This window comes from Furipterus horrens, unplaced genomic scaffold, assembly GCF_987537825.1.
Source record: "Furipterus horrens unplaced genomic scaffold, mFurHor1.1.pri manual_scaffold_5, whole genome shotgun sequence".
Classification (NCBI taxonomy): Eukaryota; Metazoa; Chordata; class Mammalia; order Chiroptera; family Furipteridae; genus Furipterus; species Furipterus horrens.
In genome coordinates, this window is record NW_028327175.1 from 118,579,044 (window position 1) to 118,598,828 (window position 19,785).

Sequence of the window (19,785 nt, forward strand, 5' to 3'; positions counted from 1 at the left end):
GCCGGGTCACGTGAGAACCGGAAATTGAAGTGGCGCACAGCTCAGCTTACTCGGCTGGGCCCTACTGCTGGCGGAGAACCTCGCCCGAGGGGTTTGGACGTTCTCTTTGCTATGGGCCGCCGGAGGGCAGCGCGTGGGACACGGGCCGAAAGCGGCGGCACTCGGCGTCCCGCGGGCCGCTCTCTGGAAGAGTTCGCTGAAGAAGTGGGCGTCGCGCTGCGGGGTGAGTGGGGAGTGATCTGAAGGCGGAGCCGGGGCTGGGGTCGGAGGCCCAGGGTGGCCCGGCTGAGCCACGCCTGAGGCCGGTCCCATTCTCTGCCCGGTGCAGCGTCCGTGAAGCCGGAAGCAGCGGAGGATATGGATGGCCGGAGCCCGGCGCGGCTTCCTTGCACGCTGGCCATGTGGGAGCTAGGCCACTGCGACCCCCGGCGCTGCACCGGCCGCAAGCTGGCCCGCCTAGGCTTGGTGCGTTGCCTGCGCCTTGGTCACAGGTTCGGCGGCCTAGTGCTCAGCCCCGTGGGCTCCCAGTATGTGTCTCCCGCTGACAGGTAGGTGGCAGAGGCCGGGGGGAGGGGGTGGGAATGGCCAGGGTATCTGCGTGGACTCTCGTCCTAATAGGCCCCCGACTCTGGCGTGTCATTCCTTTTAGGACGCAGGTTTTCATACCTGTTTGTCTGGTTTGCCGCCATTGCCTAATACAGAACCCAGAATATAGGTCTCAAATAAACGTTTATCACGTGAATAAATAAGCCTGTTCCAGTCCCTTAGCTGCCTATAAGGGCCCTTGGGGATTGCTGGAGGCAGGGGAATGATGTCCTTGTGATGCTGGACCCTAGAGCCCTATGCTGCTCTTGGCAGGCAGCTGGTGGCACAATCGGGGGTAGCTGTCATCGACTGCTCCTGGGCCAGACTGGAGGAAACACCGTTTGAGAAGATGCGTGGGAGACACTTTCGGCTTCTGCCCCACCTTGTGGCTGCCAATCCCGTGAACTATGGTCGGCCCTGCAAACTGTCCTGTGTAGAGGCTTTTGCAGCCACCTTCTGTATTCTGGGTGAGTGTCAGGGCCTGGCAGGCCGGAGGCCTGGCTGTGCTCCCAGCAGTGTGTTTTCTACTGGAAGGTCCCAGGAGAAACGAGGGTGTGCATGGAAGTGGTTGAGATGGAGAGGCCAGGGTTTCTATCCCAGCTCCCACTTAAAAGTCCTCGCCTTGCGGGTGACAAAATGAATAGCTGGCCTGCAAGCACTCTTGTTTGGCCTTGTTATCATGGCACCACTGCCCTGAGAGCCCTCCCATCACCCCTTCAACTCACCCTCAGAGAATCTGTGGTCCCAGTAGAGGTCCTGATGAGCAGCCCAATGAGACATGGGCAGGGGAATTTAGTGGACTTCAGAGTTGGCCATGGGTTGCATGGACTATAAGATGGTGTCTGGCAGGGACTTTTTAGTGTCTAGGACACACTTAGGATTGGAAAGGGATTGTTGACATTCTCGGGTTTCCTCTTTCTGTGGCATCAGGCTTCTCAGACCTTGCTGTCATTTTGCTGCGGAAGTTCAAGTGGGGTAAGGCCTTCCTAGACCTGAACCGTCAGCTCCTGGACAAGTACGCAGCCTGCTGTGGCCCAGAGGAGGTGTTACAGGCAGAGCAAGAATTCCTGGCCCATGCCAGGGAGCGCCCTGAGGAGGAGATCGGTGAGGCCTGGCGGTGAGCCCCTTGGGTAGGAGCCAGGATCCTCCATGCCTGCCACCTCTTTGAGAAGCTCCAGAATTGGAAGGCTGGGTTCTACTCAAAGCTCACCTATATGTCACTGTTCTCTATACTTCTTCTGTTCAGATCCCTTTGACGTGGATTCAGGGCGAGAGTTTGCAAACCCCAACAGGCCCCTGGCTGGCACCTGGTAGGTCCCCAGGCTTCCCCATTTTGTGACAGCTCAGATCCAGGGCTGGCCTTTGCCTCTGGCCTCAGCCCCTCCTGCTGCAGGGTGGGGAGGAGATGGTGGTTTTGACTGTGGAAAAGGGAGTGTGGACATGCCACTGAGAGGTTTTGGTTTTGAGAACACAGGAAATGGGAAGAATTTGTACCCAGCCTGGGGGCTTTTGTGGGTCAGTTACCCAGGGAAGGATTGCCTCAGACAAGCTCGAATGATACCTTCAGTGAACAAACCCCTTTCCAGGGTGCCCAGGGACAGTGGTGACAGTGACAATGACAGTGACAGTGAGGAGGAGTCTGAGGAACTTGTGCCTGAAGCCCAGGATGGAGGAGGCAGCAGCAGTGGCAGCAGCAGCAGCAGCCCAGAAGAAGAGAAGAGATTGGAGCAGGAGTCAGAGGTCAGGGTCCCCACCAAGGTTTGGAAAGGAATCAAGAAGCAGCAGAGAGACTGAAGGTTGCAGATGTGTATTTGGGGCGGCACAGTGATCAGGAAACCTAGAGACTGCAGTGGGATTGGTGAGAACAAATGGGTCTGGCGGCCTGGCGACCTGGGCCCATTACATCTGTGAGCAGCACTGGACTCTGTGAGGTTCTCTCCCAAACTTCTATCCTAGCCTTCATCTGGGTCCTGCCTCAAAATCCCCAATGAAGCTGCAGACAGGGAGACTGTATGAGCCTCCTGTTTCTTTGCACTTGTCCTGGGCTTGTGGGAGACTCAGCCTCAAATGAGGCAGACCCTGCCTGGAAAGATCTGGGCCGTGGGGATGGCAGGTCATGGAACAGGTCTTCTGTGGGCACAAACGTGTACATGAAAGAAGCCAAACAGGTGACCAGTCAACATGGAGCCCCTTATGCTGACCCACCAGCCTCATAGGGTGACCCCAGGGACCCTCTCCTGGGCTTAGGATCCAGGTGGGGGACTGGAGACCTATGACATTTTTAGCAAACCTCTCCTCCACATGTCCTCTGTGGATGGATGGTTCTAGAGCCCAGAGAGGATGAGAACACTGATGACTCCCTTGCTCCCTCTCCCTGGGGCCCTTGGAGCTGCTTCTCTCCCTGGTTTGGGTTGTTCAGATTCAAACCCTGGCCTTCCTGCCTCTCATCCTAGTGAGCTTTTCTTGCCCTTCCCCCAACCCCAAGAGACAAGGACAGCTTTCTCGAAGATGGCTCCGCTGTGGCACTGGTGACATTGGGGGTAGACCATTCTGAGTTGGGAAAGAGAGTCCTGTCTGGTTTATTGCAGGTTATTAAGCAGCATTCCTGAACTCTGTCCACTGGTACCAGGGGCACCTCCTTCAACCCCCAGGTAAAACCACCAAAAATGTCTCCAGATATGGCCTAATGTCCCCCCTAAAAACCCCACTCTAACATGAGCTCCTGCCTGCCGTGGGGTTGTGGCACCCCCAGGAGGCAGGTGAGGAAGCTCACCTGGTGGCCAGGCTTCCTCTGCTCCATGTCCAGGAGGCAGCTTCTGGCCAGATACAGGGTTTGAGGATGCTTGCTGGGTACAAGGGATTCATAGCACACACCACATGGACACACCAGAGCTGACAGGAACCAGAGGTCCAGCCACAGCACAAATGTCACATGGAAGGGGCTGCCACAAGCCCTGGCTGTGCTAAGCTGACCACAGGGTGAGATGACACCATAGGGACTTGGGGATTTTCTGGGGCTGGCAGCTGCAGGAGGCTCATGGGTCTGCCTCCATGAATTTCTCCAGCTCCCTGAGTCTCTTGACAAACTCCTGTGCCTCCCTGTTGGTGCGGCCCTCCAACATCCTCAGTGTGGACCTCACTGCAGGCAGGGAGGGCAGGGGCAGCATTAGGCCCTGCCAGCCCTTAGACCCCCCCACCCCCACCCCCCGGTCTCCTCACTCACCCTGGGCTCTGGGCCGGCGCAGGTGCAGGGTGACAGGCTGTCCAGCCCTCGTGCTACTCCCAACCTGGGGTCGCACAATGCCACCAATGCTGCTCAAGCCGAGGGCTGCCTCCCCTTCAAAGTCATTGGTGGTCAGCCAGTCATGGTCCATGACTGTAAACAGCACACAAGCACCAGGGTGGCGGCACACTTCTGCTGGCACGGAACTGCAGGCAGAGGGCAATCACCTAGAGCCCTGTTCCCTGCTTGGCCAGGTGTTGGGCAAGCAGGGGCAAGACTCACAAGTAGAAGCGTTCATCATACACCGGGTGCAGTGTCCGGCTTTTGACCTGGGTCCTCTGGCTGTGGACCAGCGGGAAGAGATGTGGTGGGCCCAGCTCCACAATTACAAAGGGGTCACTCAGGCCTAGGGGACAGACATGAGCAGTCTGCCACCATTCCACTGGCCTGTCCCCACCCAGCCATGCCTCTGCCCCTCACCATTGGCATCCAGGGGGAGCAGGTCAGCAGCGTGCAGTACCTCCACCGCCAGCCGCTGCTCAGCTGCCTCATAGTAGCAACGGACACTCAGGCGCCCACACCGGTTCTGCGCCAGGGACCTCTGCAAAAAGGCCCTTGAGCCAGTGAGCCCAGCTCAAAGGCTCTGGGGCAAGGCAATGTTCCCACCCCTGGGCTGTATACCTGCTTGAGTTTGTCCAGGTAATACTGCTCAATGCACTCGCGGGTGGTGCACTTGTGTAGGCGCAGCTCCTCCTCCAGCCTCTGCAGGGTAGGAGGGAAGCAGGTGGGCACCGGTTCCTCCAGCCTGCAGGCTCCTGAAGGCACAGACCAGTGCAGGGCAGTGGTCCAGGGCTAGGCCTCACCTTGTAGCTTCCGTCCTTCAGGCTCTCCACAGACAGACCCTGTCCATCCGCGTGGAAAAAAGCGACCAGGGCCTAGGTCAGGGCAAGAAGGAGAAGGTGTCAGATTGTGGCATGTGCTGGGAATAGTGGATCAAAGCAGGTGGAGCCTTGAGTCTGAGTAGCACTGGAATCTTGGGAGCCCAGGGAAGAGCCACTTGCCACACTGGGAGGCATCAGAAGCCCACAAGAAGTTTGGGGAAATGCTGGTGCCTGAGGTCAGACAGCTGTCTTAACAGGTAGCCCAGGTGCTGCTGACCCGAGTGTCAAGCGGGGAGAAAGTACAGCCCAAACTGGGCAAACCAGGCATCCCAGCGAGGGGCAGCAGCCTTGCCCCCTGCAGCCTGGCAGGGGGAGGGGGCCCTCCACAAGGTCCTACCTCTAGTGTGAAGTGGAATCGACTGTAGAAGTCGGCAGAGACATCAAGGTTGGTGCCCAGCGCCTGCAGAATGGCCTGCAAGAGCAGCTCCCAGAGGGCCTCCAGCACCCTGCAGGGACACAGAACCTGTGGCTGGACCCTGGTATGCCCTACTCCACCCGGCCAAGACCATACCTGTTCAGGTTCTCCTTCACCAGCAAGGCTTTCAGCAGGGCCAGCTTCTCATCCAGGTATTTCATAAGTGGGGCCACAGCCTGTGGGGAGGGTCCTCAGGGTGGGACTGCATCTGGTCCCACCACACACACTCCCCACCAGGCTGAGCCTTCAGCTGACCAAGCACTCACCTCATCCTTCTGGATGGAGTCAGGCGAGAGGCTGATATGCTGCACGTACTTTCTGATGTCGCCCACCATCTGAGGAAGGGCAGTGCTCAGCACTGAGGGCAGTGGTAGTGCAGAGGGGAGAGTTAGGTCCCTACCCTACCCTCCTTGCCCACCTTGGAGGTGAGGTGCGCAGTCACAGTGCAGGCCTCCTGCTGCAGGTCTTCATCCAGGGTCTGTGTGCAGTTGAGCAGGGTGCGTGGGAGCCCTCCAGGGAGCTCTGAGTCCCCCTCTGGCCATGCCAGGCCTCGGAGTGCCTGGCGAACAGCCCTGTGCAGGAGCTCCATGTTGTTGAGGACCACGCAGAGCTGGAGAGATGTGCCAGATTTTCGGGGGCGGGGGAACAGTGGTCATTTGGTAGCCCCACCTAGCCTCCTGCCCCCATTCACCTGCCTGCCAGCCCACTCACTGGCTCACTCACTGCCTCTCCTGAGGCCCTGGGTTGAGTGTCCACCTTCTTCCGCAGCAGCTCGGTGTAGAAGACAGCAGCCTCACACAGGTCCTGGTAGGACACAGGGGCTCAAGAGCTGTGAGCCACATCCCCTGGCCCTGCTGCCCCTCTGGACCCTGACCTATTCTCAGGCTGTAGTCCCCACCTGGCCAAGCTGGGTGCCCAACACCTGGGCCTGGGCAGGGTCTGGCCATGCCAGGTAGGCCCATAGCTCCTGGATGTGGCTAAAACAGAGACTCGCAGTGGCTGCAGAGCTGCTGTGCTTGGAGGAGTTGTCCATAGGCTCCAGCTGGGAAGGCAAGAGGAGGCCTGGGTTGTGGGGGGCACTGGATAGGTCCCAATCCCCTTGGACTAGGTGCTCACTCACTGTGTCAACATCAATAGCTCCCTGGAGCCTCCATTTGGCCTGGTCCCGCAGCACCTGTAGCCAAAGCTTCACAGCAGGTAGGAACGGGACGTGGATGCCAGCCAGGGCCAGGGAGCGGCTGTCCCTACAGCAGGAAACCAGTCAAAGCACACCCAACTCAGACACCCTAAGCTGGCATGGCCCAGGGTCCCTGGCCTCAGGAGCACCCTGGAGAGCCTCCTGTGCCAGGCCCTTGGGCTCCTGTTCAGAGCCCTCCTAGAGGAAGCTAGAAAATATGGGGGAGGGGAGGTGGTGGGGGAGGGGAAGGGGGGATGAAGTAGGTAAGGTAGTGGAGCAGGTGGGAAGAGGAGAACAGATGCAGGGAGGGTGCAGGTGGGACAGGGCGACAGGTGGGGGAGGTAAAGGGGGGGTAGGTGGGACAGATCACCCACCGGCCCAGGAGGCTGCTCCAAAAGCGCTGGATGTCTGCCAGGGACAGGTAGAGCTCAAAGAGCTGTGAGGCCACCTCGAGGGTCATTTTGAGGCTCAGCTCCTCCATCAGTACCCACACCTCCTCAGCTACCTGCCCCAAAAGGTGAGTCAGGCTGCCAGCAACAAGGAAACCTAGGCCCTGTCCCAGCCAAGAAACCTCTCCCCATCCCACTGCCTCACCAGCCGCTCCAGCTGCCGGAAGGTGAGCGTGAAGAAGTCGATCTTGATGATGCTGCAAAGAACACATCTCAGACACCTGCTCACCCGTGTCCCCTGGCAGCACTTGAGGGGCTGGGTGCAGGGGCAACAGGAAGAGTCCTGAGTGTCACCTGTGGAAGAGGCTGGCATAGATGCTGTAGCAGGACTGCAGGTCCTCATAGATGGCGTCAACCAGCTCGACCAGCCCAGCAAGTCGCTGCAGCCCAGGCTGCAAGGAAGCACTATTCACACTGATCTTTTGGCCTGCACCCACCTGCCCCTACCTACCCCAATGGCCATGCCTTCTCTGAGCTGCACCTGCTCTTGAGGACTCTTGGCGTTCAGGAGCCTGTCATACCATTCACGGTTGCCTCTCTGCAAGGGAAACCACCGAGGCAGTGTGGTGGGTGGGAAGGAAGAAGGGCAATGAAGGACACAGGGCCAGGATTACAGCAGGTTCAGGGCTGGTGGGTGGGGCACAGGCAGCTGGGTGGTGCAGGGCAGGGGCTGGGCAGTTAGCCCAGACCAGACTACCAGACGCACTTTCAGGGTAGCAGCAATGTCCATGTTTAGCTCGGTCTCAAAGGGGCAGATTTCAAAGGAAGGCTGGAAGAGCTGCAGCTTGTCCAGACACCTAGGTGAGGAGCCACAGCTGACTGCTGGCTGCCCCACATGGTCCTCCACCCCACCTTGTGCTAGTGGCTGTACCCACTTCAGCAGCAGCTCCAGGCGGTGTATGGCTGTGCTATTAGTGGCAGGGAAGTAGTCCCGGAGCTGGCGCAGTAGCCGCAGCGTGAACTCGGAGAAGGCAGAGAAACTGTCAGCCAGGCTCTCCTCCTGGGGGTACAGAGCCCTTCATAGCTGATCCCTCAGGCCCTCCTCCAGGCGGGGCCAGCGGGTCAGCAAAGCTCGCTCTAAGGAGCAGCCTCCGAACCCGTGGTCCTCTTCCTGCTGGCCTCTCCGACCTCGGCCTCCATAGCTCCCCCTAGCGACGCAGGTGGCCTCGCGTGTGCATTACCTGCTGTTCCCCCTGCTGTGTCCATGCAGGGCCCACTCCGTTGTTCACCACCTTAAGTGCCACATCCCTACTGTTGGCATTGCATACCACTTGCTCTCTCCGACATCGTGCAGCTAGTCTGTTTTCAACCTCCTACTGCCCTCGCAGGATGTGCACCCAACAAAGAGGACTCTACTCCTCACTGCCTGCCCAGCCCCACAAGGCCCACAGCACACCCTTCAGGAACAACATTTTCAGGCCACACGACGAAGCCCACCTGCTCCTGAGGAAGCAAAGCTGCCTCTTCCCAGTGCGCCTGCATGTCCTCCAGCAGGCCCAGCAGGTAGCCATAGTCCAGAGTGCAGGTCTGATGGTGGCGGCTGCTGACCTGCCAGTGTCTGTGGGGGTCCGGCCGAGAGCGAGGGCAGCAACGTCGGGCCAAACTCCCACATCCAGGGGACCACCAAGTGCCCTGCCCACTCATGGAACGCCCTTCTCATGCCCCGCCCCCTTACTGCCACCGCCCCGCCCTTCGCTCTCAGTCCTGCCCACTCACAGCACCGCCAGTTGCAGCGCAGACAAGTTGCTCTGTGCTCCGTGCAGGCACAGCACTGTGGCCGCGGGCCCGCTGAGCTCGCCTTTCCAGCTGCTCGAGTTGGGCTGCGGGAGGGGTTAGGTATAGGTGGAGGTGGGAGACTCCCAATCCCTCCTGCTCGTGGCCTCCAACGCTTGCCTTCCCCAAGCCGCCCCCAGCTGCCCGAGGGTCCCGAGGGCGCCTCTACCTCTTCTGGTCGGTGCTCGAACTGCAGCAGACGGCTGAACAGCAGCAAATAGGACAGGAAGCCCGACCGCCCGCGCTGGCTCATGCCCGTGTCCCTCTGGAATGCAGATCCCGCCCTTACCAGGTGCCTGAGCCACAGACTGGGGTGTAAGGCAGGGTCCCGCATGATTCCCCTCGGCCTCCCACCTGCGTGGTGATCAGCTTGAGCACCAGCTGGCAGTCTCCCTGTACGCGGGAGGCGCTGGAACGTGGTTCCAGCTTGTACCATCGGTCCTCACCAGCCACAGGCACCTCCTGTGGGAATGGGGTTCAGATTGGTGATTCCTATCATCTCTTCCTCCCACAGAGATGCTGTGGGACTATGGGGAGAACACAGACGTCCCTGCTTCCCACTGAACTGGGACAACTAGCAGAGTGAGCGCTCAAGGATACCTGGACAGAGAGGCCCCAGAAAGTTGTTCTTCCCCCACTCAGCGAGATTCTCCCCCCAGCTCATGAAGGATGGCAGACTCTTGCGGGATTACAGGACATAGCCCTTGGCAGTGTTCCAGGAAGGTGAGGCACCCACAAGCAGGTGTTCTGCGAGTGAAGCCTCTGTGCCCACTCACCCAAATGGGTATGTTGAGGCACCCCAGGAAGTCATCAGTGTGGTCCTCTGTGGGCCCAGCTCTTCCATTTGCACGGGCTGACTTGACAATCTGTTTGAAATACCTGGGCACAGCAGGGTGGGCATCCCACCTGTGACCCCTGGGGAGCAACCACCAGCTGGGGAGGCACAGGGTCCCAACTGTTATACCTGCTCATGCCCTTTAGGCCAATGACTTCATTTAGCTTCCTGCATGCTTCTACCAGGGACACATCATCGTCGTGGTCCCTGGGTGGGGAGGGGGGCACCTGGGTTGTCTGGAGCTCAGCCTGGCCCTGAGTGCCCCCTCCCACTACCCTCAGACCAGAAGTGCCCACACCCCCTATACCAGATATCCAGATGCAGCTGGTCCTTGTTGACATCCTCAATCTCACTACAAGGAAAACAGACAGATACCCAAGAGGGTCTGAGGTAATCCTCTGCCCAGAGCTGGGGCAGGGACAATTTCAGAAGTCACAAGGAGGGGTCCATGACAGGCTGTGTGGCCATGGGGACATGATGCCTCTCTCTGATCCTTAGTTTTCTTCTCTGGAAAGTGGGCATATGACCAGCCCCCTTGGCTCCCTAGGGCAGGCAGTGACTGAGACCACATACAGCTGTGAGCTGTTGCCCTCTGGTCACAACTGCCTGCATGCATCCTCAGGACTGGCTCTGGCACTGAAGGAAGTCCCCTGCTCGACCATCCTGCTGGGCGAGGGGCCTTACAAGAGGAAGTGCTCCTTCCAGACAGGGTTCAGGGTGCTGCTCTTGACCTTGGTGACCTGAATGCACTTAGCCAGCAGCGGGCTGTCACGCTTGGCACCCTTGCGGAAGCTGAAGCGTTGCTCCTTGTGTTGGCCTGGCTCCCGCACGGTGCCTGAGGCCGGCAGGATGCCCAGCATGCAGTATGGGTCACTGAAGCCTAGGGGACACAGTAAGTGCCTCAGTCCCCGATCCCAGGCCCTCCTCCCCTCCATGGTCACCCGGTCTGGGCACAGCTAACATCACAGCCGGTCCTCACTCACCATTGGGATCTTTGGCCAGCAGGTTCTTGGCACGCATGACAGACACTTTCAGGGCATATGTAGGGGCCTGTGGGCAGAGAGGGGTGTTGAGGGGCCTCTAAGAGTTTAGTGTGAACATAACAGGGCCCTTTCCTATGCCCCCACCCAAGTCCCTGAACATGGGCATTGTGGCTGGTCGGCTCTGCACAGACAGGTGGCAGCCTCACCTTGGCTTTCTTCACACACTCAATGGCCTCTGCATGCTGCTTGGGGCTGGTGTCGAACACCTGGAGAGGGTAGGCAGGTGTGAGGGCCCAGATGACCCCCAAAGTGAGGCTGGTCATCACCCTTGGGACCTCAGGCATGGCCCCAGCCAGGGAAGCCTGACTGCAAATGTCACGGGTTGGGGGAGCACACGCAGGTGAAGAGGAAAGATATGTCTATCCTTCTTTCTACCCTTCTATGTACTGTATGTCTGTCCATCCTTCTGGGTGGGCCTGTCAGACTGTGTGTGTCTGCCCGTGCACACACATGTGTGTGTCTTGTGTACATGGGGTACATCTGTATATGTTGTTCAGGCGATAAGGATGTCAGCAGGTCGGGGAGGGAGCTAGGAGTGGGCAGTGGTATCAGTCCTTTTCTGAGTAAGGTAAGCAGGGTCAATGGTGCTCACCTGCTGTAGGTAGCTCAGTAGGGTCTCCTGGTCGTCCACCAGGTCAGGGCCCATGGTCCCTGCACGATAAAGGATGGTGTACAAGGCTTCTTCATAGAGCATCTCTACCTGTGGGTGGTGTGGGGAGCACACCCTGAGTCCCTTGCCACCACACCATTGTCTCCCCTTAGTTCTCCTTGGGCCCACTTGGTATCCAGCCCCCAGCCCTCAGCAGCTCCTCTCACTGTGAGAGGTCACTCCCTGCCTCAGTGCCTTTGTACCTGCACAGCCCTCCACTGGGGGCCGCTACTCATCCCTGACCTCTGCTTCTTACTTGCTTCTATGGGGAGGCCTGGCCCACCACCCCAGCCACCTTTACCTCCCAGCAATTCCCAGACTCTGAGCCTGGCACCCAGTAGGGTCAGAACACCATCCCTCTTACTTCCTCCTGGGTCAGGGCTCTCAGGCCACGGTGGGGGTCCATGGGCTCAGTGGGGGCTGGTGAGCTGCTGTGCAACAGGACCTAAGAGGGGAGAACTTGGAGGAGGGTCTCCGAAGGTGGGCATCCTGTGGCCGGTTGGGTGGGAGGTGATCCACGGAGGGCATGAGAGCGAGGGTGGAGGCTGGACGCAGAGGGTGCATGTGAGGAGGCCTGGCACAGTGCACCCCATGCTGCAGAGCAGTGCCTGAATCCTGACCTCACCTCAGGGCATGGCAGGCCCCGTCTGCCTTCTCCCTTCTTCAGGATGAGGCGCATTTGGGTAAAGAACTCCACACCATCCCCGGGTTTCCTGCCGAGAAAGGCCAGGCTTGGGGTCAGCAGACCCTCCCCAAAGCTCAGGGCTCCCAGCACATGTGGTCCAGCTCAGGACGATCCACCAGCCCACATGACTCAAGGCGTGCCCCAGGGCACAGTGTGATATGCACAGAGCATTCCATAGCCTTGGGTTCAGACCCTCTAGGGCTCCCTTTGGGCCAAGGGGCACCCACCAGGCCCCCGTGGTTGGCTCCTGCAGATCAGCACTGGTGCTCCCCGGCTCCTCAGTCCTCCAGCGGAAGGATGGGCAGACCTGCACCTGCCTGAGCACACTGCTCTTGATCTCCAGCAAGGTGGACATGGTGGGTGACCTGTAAGCAGAGATGGCATGGCTTCTGGTCAGCTGCTCTTTCATTAGTTCAGCATTGTTATACAGTTCCCAATAAGAATGTCACACACCACATTGAGCAATTACTGAATTAACCATAAACCAACAGAAACCATGAATCTGGGAATAGCCTGAGGCAGGAGGAGGTGACATCTCTGGGAGAGCAATGGCTGTCACCATTATGGCTGCGAGAGGCCCTGGAGCCCACCCCCCATCCTGGACTGTGTAGGCATGTAGGGGGCCACAAGGACTGCTGTCAAGTCACTTGTTCTAAGTCATCAGCCTGAGCAGAAGCCCACTGTCATTTTCACTTGATAATATTCCAATCTGCAAATGGGAAACACCTGCAGGGTGGCTCTGGGGATGGGACAAGGCTGTAAGAAGTGACCTGCGAAGCCTGTGTTCCCCTTCCCATGTGGCCATGATGCACAGGAGGGCCTGCCACGGGTTTTCACCCACCAAGCAGAGCAGGGCCAGTGCCCCATCCTCACCATTTGGGCTGCTGCCCAAAGCAGACCCTGTTCACTGCAATCATTGGAAATGAGAACATGGGCCAGGTCCTGCTCTTAGAAGGTGCAAGGTATGGAGCCACAGCCCCTTCTCCCTGTCCTGTCCTGCTCCAAGTGCCCTATGTTGAAATGGCAACTGAGACACTGGGCCTTGGAGCAGCCCAGATGCCGCAGCTAACAGAGGAAAGGGCCCTCGACCAAGAGAGGAATGGAGCCTGGGCCTGACAGCCCCCTGCCCATGCCCTCTGAAGCCAATTCAGCCTTGGTCATTCTGCTCTGTGTGGCCAGAACCTATGTGAGGGACAGGGCTTGGGCTGAACAAGTCTGTAGCCCTTGGAGGGTCTGCAGACAGTGACCCCAGCAGCAGGCACCTCTGAGTAACAGGGACGTGCTTCATCCAGGTGGCAGGGCCCAGCCTTCCTCTGAGAAGCCTCGCTGCTTCTAGTCACAACCGGTGCTGGGCTCTCCTTGCCTAGCCAGCCTGTGGCAGGGGAGAAGGCCCAGCCTGAGGTGACACCTTGACACCTGCGTGTCTCCTTTAGGGAGTTCAGTGGTCTCTCCAGACCTCAGAAGGAAAGGCAGGATGACAGCTAAGCTGCTGCTGTCCTTCAAGCCCGCCCCTTCCACTGCACTGTCCAGCCATGCATCCACCTCTTCCCTGGTTGTCCACCAATTGTCCTTGTACCTCCCTCAAAGTCCAGGGTGCTCCCTTGCTCCCCCTGAAAACCATCAGAGCAAAGTGCAGACCGTCTGCCAGGCTACCTCTGTTGCTCAGTGCCCACCCCTCGGCTCCCTGCCCAGGCTTGCTGGCCTCTGGTGCAGAGAACACACCCTGGTCCCCTTAGAGCAGCACGGGGCCTCTGCACTGACTGCCCAGGTCCCCCTTCCTGGCTGATGGGAACTTGTCCACGTATGGAGGGTGCCTCCAAGTAAGACATATCAGCCGGGGCAGGGGCTACTGTCATTTTCACTTAACAAAATAAGAAAATGGGGACTCAGCCAGACAGATCTACTAGCCCAGGTCTCATGGGCAGTTAGTGGTGTGAATGTCAGCTGAGACCACTTCTGCCCTGTAGGCCCAGGCCATCCTCCCCGAATGGGGCTACTACTCAGGAATCATGCCCATGTGTGCGTGGTCTCTCAAACACCTGCTGCTTCTTCCATAGAACCTTAAGTTCTGCTGAGAGAGCTGGGGCCAGTGCACACCGAAATTGACTTTGTTGAGCAAGCCAGGTCCTGCTCCAGCTGTGTCTGTCCACTTGTCTTCTGGTGGTCCCAGAGCTGCTGGATTATACACCCCACCAGCTCAGGCCACCACCCCCAGACAAGGGGAGGCAAGCAGCTTGTCTACCCATAGTTACCAGAAATGAGGCCCACCCCCTTTCATACCTATCAGTGTCTGCCCCTGGGAGCCTCTCCCCAAAGATGAGTGCTCTGCAGCTTGGGCACACCTCCCAGAAGCTGCTGCCCTACAGTTAACTGTGAGGTCCCCATGGGGCTGGGTATCACAGGCCCCTTTCCTCTCTCTAGCTGAGTAGAAGAAGCTGCTCTCACAGCAGCCCCCAAAGCCAGGAGAGCCGCCACTGCTTGAGCTGTTGCCAGGGCAACCGCCAGTTGCTGTGTCTGCATGTAACAGGGGTAAAGGGGCTCTACATCTCAGAGACAAATGTGATGCAGGAGCCCAGTGACCTGAGCTGCAAGTGTGGAGGTGTCTGTGAAAACAAAATGTTCAAGGTGGTGGTGAGGCAGCATCCTATCTGCATTTTCCACTCAACATCTCACCGGATGGTGCTCAGCTTTGGAGAGGGATGCTGCTCTGTTCCCCTCATTTGGATGAGGAACCCGAGGTGCCGGGGTTAGGAAACTGCCCAAGGCCACAGAGCCAGCAGGTGGGTTGAGATGGAGTCCAGGTGTCCCTGGTTCCTGTGTCCAAGCACTAAGCTCCTGACATGTCCTGAGTCCTGGGGTCCAGGTGGGCCAGCCTACCTCCCTACTCCCTAAGCCCATTTTGCCAAGATGGGGCCAACAGTGTTGTTTGGCCACAGGTGTCTGAGATGGCTCATTCTGAGTGCTCAGAAACTCCTCAGGTTCCACTGGCAGTCCTGGGCTGTCTGGGCAGTTGATGGCCTCGTGGCATCCAACAGCCTTGGCCCTGGGAGCCAGCCAGCCCCTCACCCAGAGCTGTTAGCACTAGTGAGCCTGTGGCCATCCCTCCAGAAAGCACTCACTCACTGCCAGGGCCCCGCAGCCCATATGGGGCAGGAGCTAGTGCAGCATAGGGCTACAGGGGCCCCTCCATCTGTGTGATGGGCACCAATGGCACTCCTTCCTGAGCTGTCCAACCCTCCTGGGCCTGGACGGTGACACAGAACATCCCTGCTAATGCCCAGTCCCCAGGGCCAGAATCATAGCTCCCATAGGTCCGACAAGCAAACTGAGGCCGGCCATGCTTCTTTGACTGCAGGCAAGTCAAAGATAGGGGCAGCAGGTCAGTCTTGTTCCCTGCTTGTCCCCAAGACCCCGATTGAATGGGAAATGATAACACTGCAGAATGGATGTCCCATTTCACAGCCCAGGACTGAGGTGACTTGCCCAGAGTCAGGATTCAAACCCAGGGCTCTAGGCCAGGCTCTTTCCCACTAGCCTCTCTCGGGTGGTTCTGAGGCAGGTGAGTCTGGGGCAGCTGAGCTCTAGTCAGTATCCCCAGTGGCCAGCTGGGCACCCTCGGAAGTAACAAACACTTTCAGAGTGCTGGGACGCCCTTCTTACAGAAATTAGGTCCCTGGCAACTTGGGGGTCAGGTGTCCACTGGTGCTGCCCTGGGTGTGGCGGGATGTTTGGCCTCACATGCTAGTTCTCCATGCTGTCTTCTTAGTCTTGTCTTCCCAGCCTGGCCCCCACCTGGCCCCCACGGCCCCCTTCACTCTTTTTTGTTGTTTTTTGGCTCCCATCTTTCCACAGCCTTGCTGACTTCCCAGGCAGTGCTACACCACACAACTCGAGGGCAATGCCCATTACAAATGCTGCTCCCTCCCTGGGGTGTCATCCCAACCTAGTCCCTAGGGAAGGGCCTGGGGATATGAATTTTAACCAACTCTGTAGGTTTTCTTAGAGTTCCATGAAGCCCGAGACCATCTGTAAAGGGCTAGCTAGATGCTTCTGCAATGAACGCATGAAAAATGATTTTACCCCAGTAAGTTCGTTCTTCCTCTGAGGCCCCCCTTACCTGTCCTTACTCACCTGTCTCCACGCAATGTTCCTCCCCCCATTTCTCTTACTGATACCCCTCCCTCCTTCGTGGTGCTCCCCATAGGAGCCGGTCCAGTCCGGCCAGTTGTAGGGTCTTTCCCCCATTGGAGGGGCGGTGGTCCAGGAAGCTCAGAAGATGGTCAGGTGAATATGTATATTTTTAAGCCCCTCTAGACCCTTGCGGTAGGTAACGGGGATAGGCGGGTCTTCCACTGACAGGGATTTAGAGGAGCGTGGCAGGGACGGTGCACTGCGCGCGCGTCTTCCTCACCTGGGAAACATCGCAAAGCGTCTCTGGGGTTCTTGGCCCAACCTCCCTCCCCACCACCTCGCCCTCCCACCCACCCACCGTGGCAGATTGACCAGCCCTCCCCACCCCCGGCCCCCTCCTGCTTCCGTGTTCCTAGGGGAGTGCGCATAGGGCGTGGGTAGAAATGCTAGAGACCCGCTCCTCCGAGCAAGCACCGGCCTCAGTTTCCCCGTGGTCAGGGGCGCGTCTTTGAGACCTCCCGCCGCCCTCGGCCTCGGTGGGGGCCTCTCGGTGCCGCCTTGGAGTGCGCACGGAGGAGCCAAAGGGGGCGGCACCCCAGGTCCGTCCAGGTGGGCACCGGCTGAGCCTCGACGGCGCGGGACGAAGTCACAGCACTCACCGTGGGCTGGGCGCGAGTAGGGATGGGGTCCTGCAGCTGCCTCGTTCGTACTGACTCCAGGACGCTCTGGACCGCTATTGCTTGTAGCCTAGCGCGCCGACTACTGAGCGCAGCTGGCCCACCGCAGCTGCAGCAGGAGCCGAGGCTGGGGCGGGACCTGGCCTGCTCGCCCCGCCCCCGCTCCTGCGGGCCCGCCCCAAGCGCCCCCACCCCCCATTCTGTGCGCCCCTGCACCCCCCACCATCAGCGGGGCCAGACGAGGGTACCCGCACCCCCAGTACTCGGCCAGGGGGCACCCTTCCTCCGGGGTCGGGACGCTGGGCTGGTGGGTGCAGACCCGGGAGCAGGTTCCACTTTGCGTCAGGCTCTCTCCAGAGCCCCAGGGAAGCTAGAGTCACTGAATCTTAACAAGGCTCCCCTGGCCCACAGCTCAGAACGGGCTGTGCAGCCAGCTCCTAAGTCGTCCTCCCAGCAACCTGGGGACTTCTTCATCTCGGGGCTAACGGCTCCCTCTTCTCAGTAGGCAGAGGCCGCACCCGGGGTGAGGGGTGCTGCAGTCATCAACCCAGAATGCTCCATGACAGCCCTGATTTCCTGTTGGGGTGAGTGTCCCCATGATCCAGATGAAGCCCCAGACACCCCAGGGTGGGCCATGGGCCTGGGCACACAGCCTGTGTAACCTCAGGGCCTGAGCTGGACCAGCCGGTGCATTTACCAGCCCACTTTCAGTGTCCCTTTCTGGACTCCCTGCTCCCAGTCCACTGCAGCATTCCGAAACTTGACCATGGTCACCTGGAGAGATCCTGTTAACACAGATTGCTTGGCTTCCCCAAACCTACTGACTGCAAAAGTCTGGGTTAGGGCAGATCATCTGCATTTGTGAAAGCTCCAGGTGCTGCTGGGCCTCCTTGGACCACACTTGGAGAACCGTGGGGGCTGTGCAGAGGTTCTGTTCCTGAGGTGCACAGCGTCCTAGACCCCAGCCCTGCCTTTGGCCAATTCTGCTGGACCCTCAGAACACCTTGTTCTTGGGGATCAAACCGAGACTTGGAGTTTTCACCCAAAAGCACAGCAAGACAAGCCTGGAATCCGCTACAACTCAGGCCCAGAGGCAAGGATATTTCTCTCTGGGAAGGCCAGGGGTAAGGTGAGCTGAGGGGAGGACCAAAGACTGGAGGAACAGGGCTCCAGAGTATAGCTCCATGCAGGGAGGCACCATCCATAACAACTTCACCTTTCAGTGAATTGTCCTTTTACATAGGGTGCTTCCCACCTTACACAAGGACAGGGTGGGCTCTGCTTTGATGGGGCTACCACCTGTCTCAGCTTCCAGACCAACTCACATCTGTGCGACTCTATGCCCATGCAACTACTCTGTGTGTGTGTGTGTGCGTGTTACAACACTGACCCAGAACAGCCAGGCAAATGAGGGTAGAAGGTGCTCAGGATGTGCAGCAACTGCTTGTGAGAGATGAGTTGGGGAAGCAGGTGAATAGCCTGGGCCCTGTGCCACTCAGCTTGTCCTTCCAGGGGTGACTGACAAGTCCTGAGCCAGGATTTTGGAGCTGGTGCCCCTCATGCCTGCAGTTTTGTCAGGGTCTGCCAACCTGTTGGAATAAACATGCCAGTCTGGTTCCCATGGTGATCATGATGGCTTGGGAGGAAGAGACGAGGCTGCAGCTGCTGTAAACAGGAAGTTAGGAGGGGCTGCTTGAAGTGGGGGGCATGCTGCTTGCACCACTCACCCATGCCCTGGGGGTGCCAAGGGCAGGCCAGTGGCACCAGAGGCACCAGCCCTAAAACTAACTAACCTGTTGGTAGAAGGCCCCTGGAGACTTCACCATTCTCCTTAGGCAAACTGAGGCCCAGATGGGAAAGGGCTTGAATAGGGTTACACAGCCACAGGCTGGGTCCCAAGCCCAGCCCTGAGCCTGTTTCCCCAGGACTTCCCTCCACACACACTTCCAAGGGCTGGAGCGATGGTCCCATTTGTGCCCCGTCCCTTCATTCTCCCTATCTGTTCTGAGACTGAAGTCAGGCCTGTCTGAGGCAGTCAGACCCCTGCCCTGTTGCTCCCCTTTGCTGCCCTGGGCCTCAGTTTCCCTCATTTGTAAAACAGCAGTGCCCATCCTGGGGGCTGCTGGGGGACCTAAGCTGGTCTCAGCACAGAGTATGTGCTGGCTAGTGCCCATTGCATACTCCGCCAGTCCACAGGGATGGGAACCGCTGAACTGTTTGGCCTGACCTCCAGTGACCTGGGGAGGGGAATGTTTCCACCTCTGAAGGCTGGGGTGGAAGCAGATCCTGCTGGTCCCACAGCCAGGAGTGGGTAGAGAGGGTGCTGCCTCACTCCTCCTGCCTGTGCCCCAGACCTTGCTCTGAAGTCTCACCCGCCCCTCTGCCCCAGACCCCTGACAGTGGTCCTGAGCAGTGGAGGTAGTGAGGGGAAGTGTGGGGGCTTGCACATGTCACCGCAGGTGTTAGGGCACAAGACATTCTGCCTAAAGGAGGGCAGGGCTCTGGGCTTCTGGAAGGAAAGGGCCTGGCAGGTGGGAGGAATGGCTTCTCCTCCTTACCGCCGAGAGAAAAACACCTGGTGCTGGATAAGTGCTGATAGCTGATGCCGAGTGGAGGGAGGGTGGTACAGGAGATGAGGACATCTCAGTGAGTCCACCCCACTGCCACAGGTTTTAGTTAACACACCAGCTCACACTCTCTGGTGGCAGACCTTGGAATCGCAGGCACAGCCTCCTGGCTGTCAGGCCCCTCCCACCGCCCCCTGAACCCCAGCACCAGTCCAGGGAAAGGGGCCAGGCCATGGGACCTGGGCAAGGGTCCCTGCCAACCCTGGGTTAGAGGACCCTGAGGACTGTAGAAATCTGTCCCATTGCCTGCGCCATCCTGGGTGGTTCTGCCAGTACAGGGGCTCCAGGTGGGAGAGGGCCTGGCCCAGACGGCCCCTTGCCTTAGACACTGCTTCCTGAGGTGCGCAGTCAGCAGACGCTCGGGAGGGGTCCTGTTGCCTACACCTGCACAGGTGGAGTCTGAGCCGGGCCTGGGCCTAAAAGCAGTCTGCCCACTGCCTTCCGGCAGCTCTTCACCCAGAGGCAGGTGTGCTGGGGCCACCGCCAGCACTAACCATTGTGGGGCCAGGACAGTATCAGGAGACAGAGCTACAGGGGGGCCCAGCACCGGCTCCTCCACAGAACAGGCATTCTCT

General features: G+C 58.9%; 2 protein-coding genes across 3 annotated transcripts; one reads left to right on the forward strand and one right to left on the reverse strand.

The window, feature by feature from the left end:
• Positions 1-3: 3 nt before the first annotated feature.
• TSR3 (TSR3 ribosome maturation factor) lies at positions 4-2,598 on the forward strand. The gene is made up of 6 exons (XM_090277321.1): positions 4-223; positions 329-548; positions 859-1,052; positions 1,516-1,689; positions 1,832-1,895; positions 2,172-2,598. Exons 1-6 carry the CDS (start codon positions 112-114, stop codon positions 2,377-2,379), a joined length of 972 nt encoding a protein of 323 aa, XP_090133447.1. The 5' UTR covers positions 4-111; the 3' UTR covers positions 2,380-2,598.
• BAIAP3 (BAI1 associated protein 3) lies at positions 2,377-12,130 on the reverse strand. Of its 2 annotated transcripts, none has more exons than XM_090277320.1 (33): positions 12,003-12,130; positions 11,716-11,803; positions 11,455-11,535; positions 11,034-11,141; positions 10,588-10,647; positions 10,382-10,448; positions 10,083-10,278; positions 9,706-9,750; positions 9,528-9,605; positions 9,340-9,442; positions 8,918-9,025; positions 8,733-8,828; positions 8,507-8,610; positions 8,228-8,348; positions 7,666-7,790; positions 7,497-7,587; positions 7,272-7,328; positions 7,085-7,182; positions 6,936-6,987; positions 6,716-6,846; positions 6,285-6,408; positions 6,063-6,206; positions 5,888-5,968; positions 5,583-5,774; positions 5,431-5,499; positions 5,261-5,340; positions 5,087-5,195; positions 4,672-4,743; positions 4,490-4,570; positions 4,289-4,409; positions 4,091-4,214; positions 3,809-4,014; positions 2,377-3,724 (listed from the first exon to the last, which is right to left on the reverse strand). In XM_090277320.1, exons 1-33 carry the CDS (start codon positions 12,128-12,130, stop codon positions 3,621-3,623), a joined length of 3,444 nt encoding a protein of 1,147 aa, XP_090133446.1. In that variant the 3' UTR covers positions 2,377-3,620. The 2 variants fall into 2 exon arrangements, with proteins under 2 accessions (XP_090133446.1, XP_090133445.1); XM_090277319.1 differs by having other exon boundaries at positions 5,876-5,968.
• Between the last annotated feature and the right edge of the window lie 7,655 nt (positions 12,131-19,785).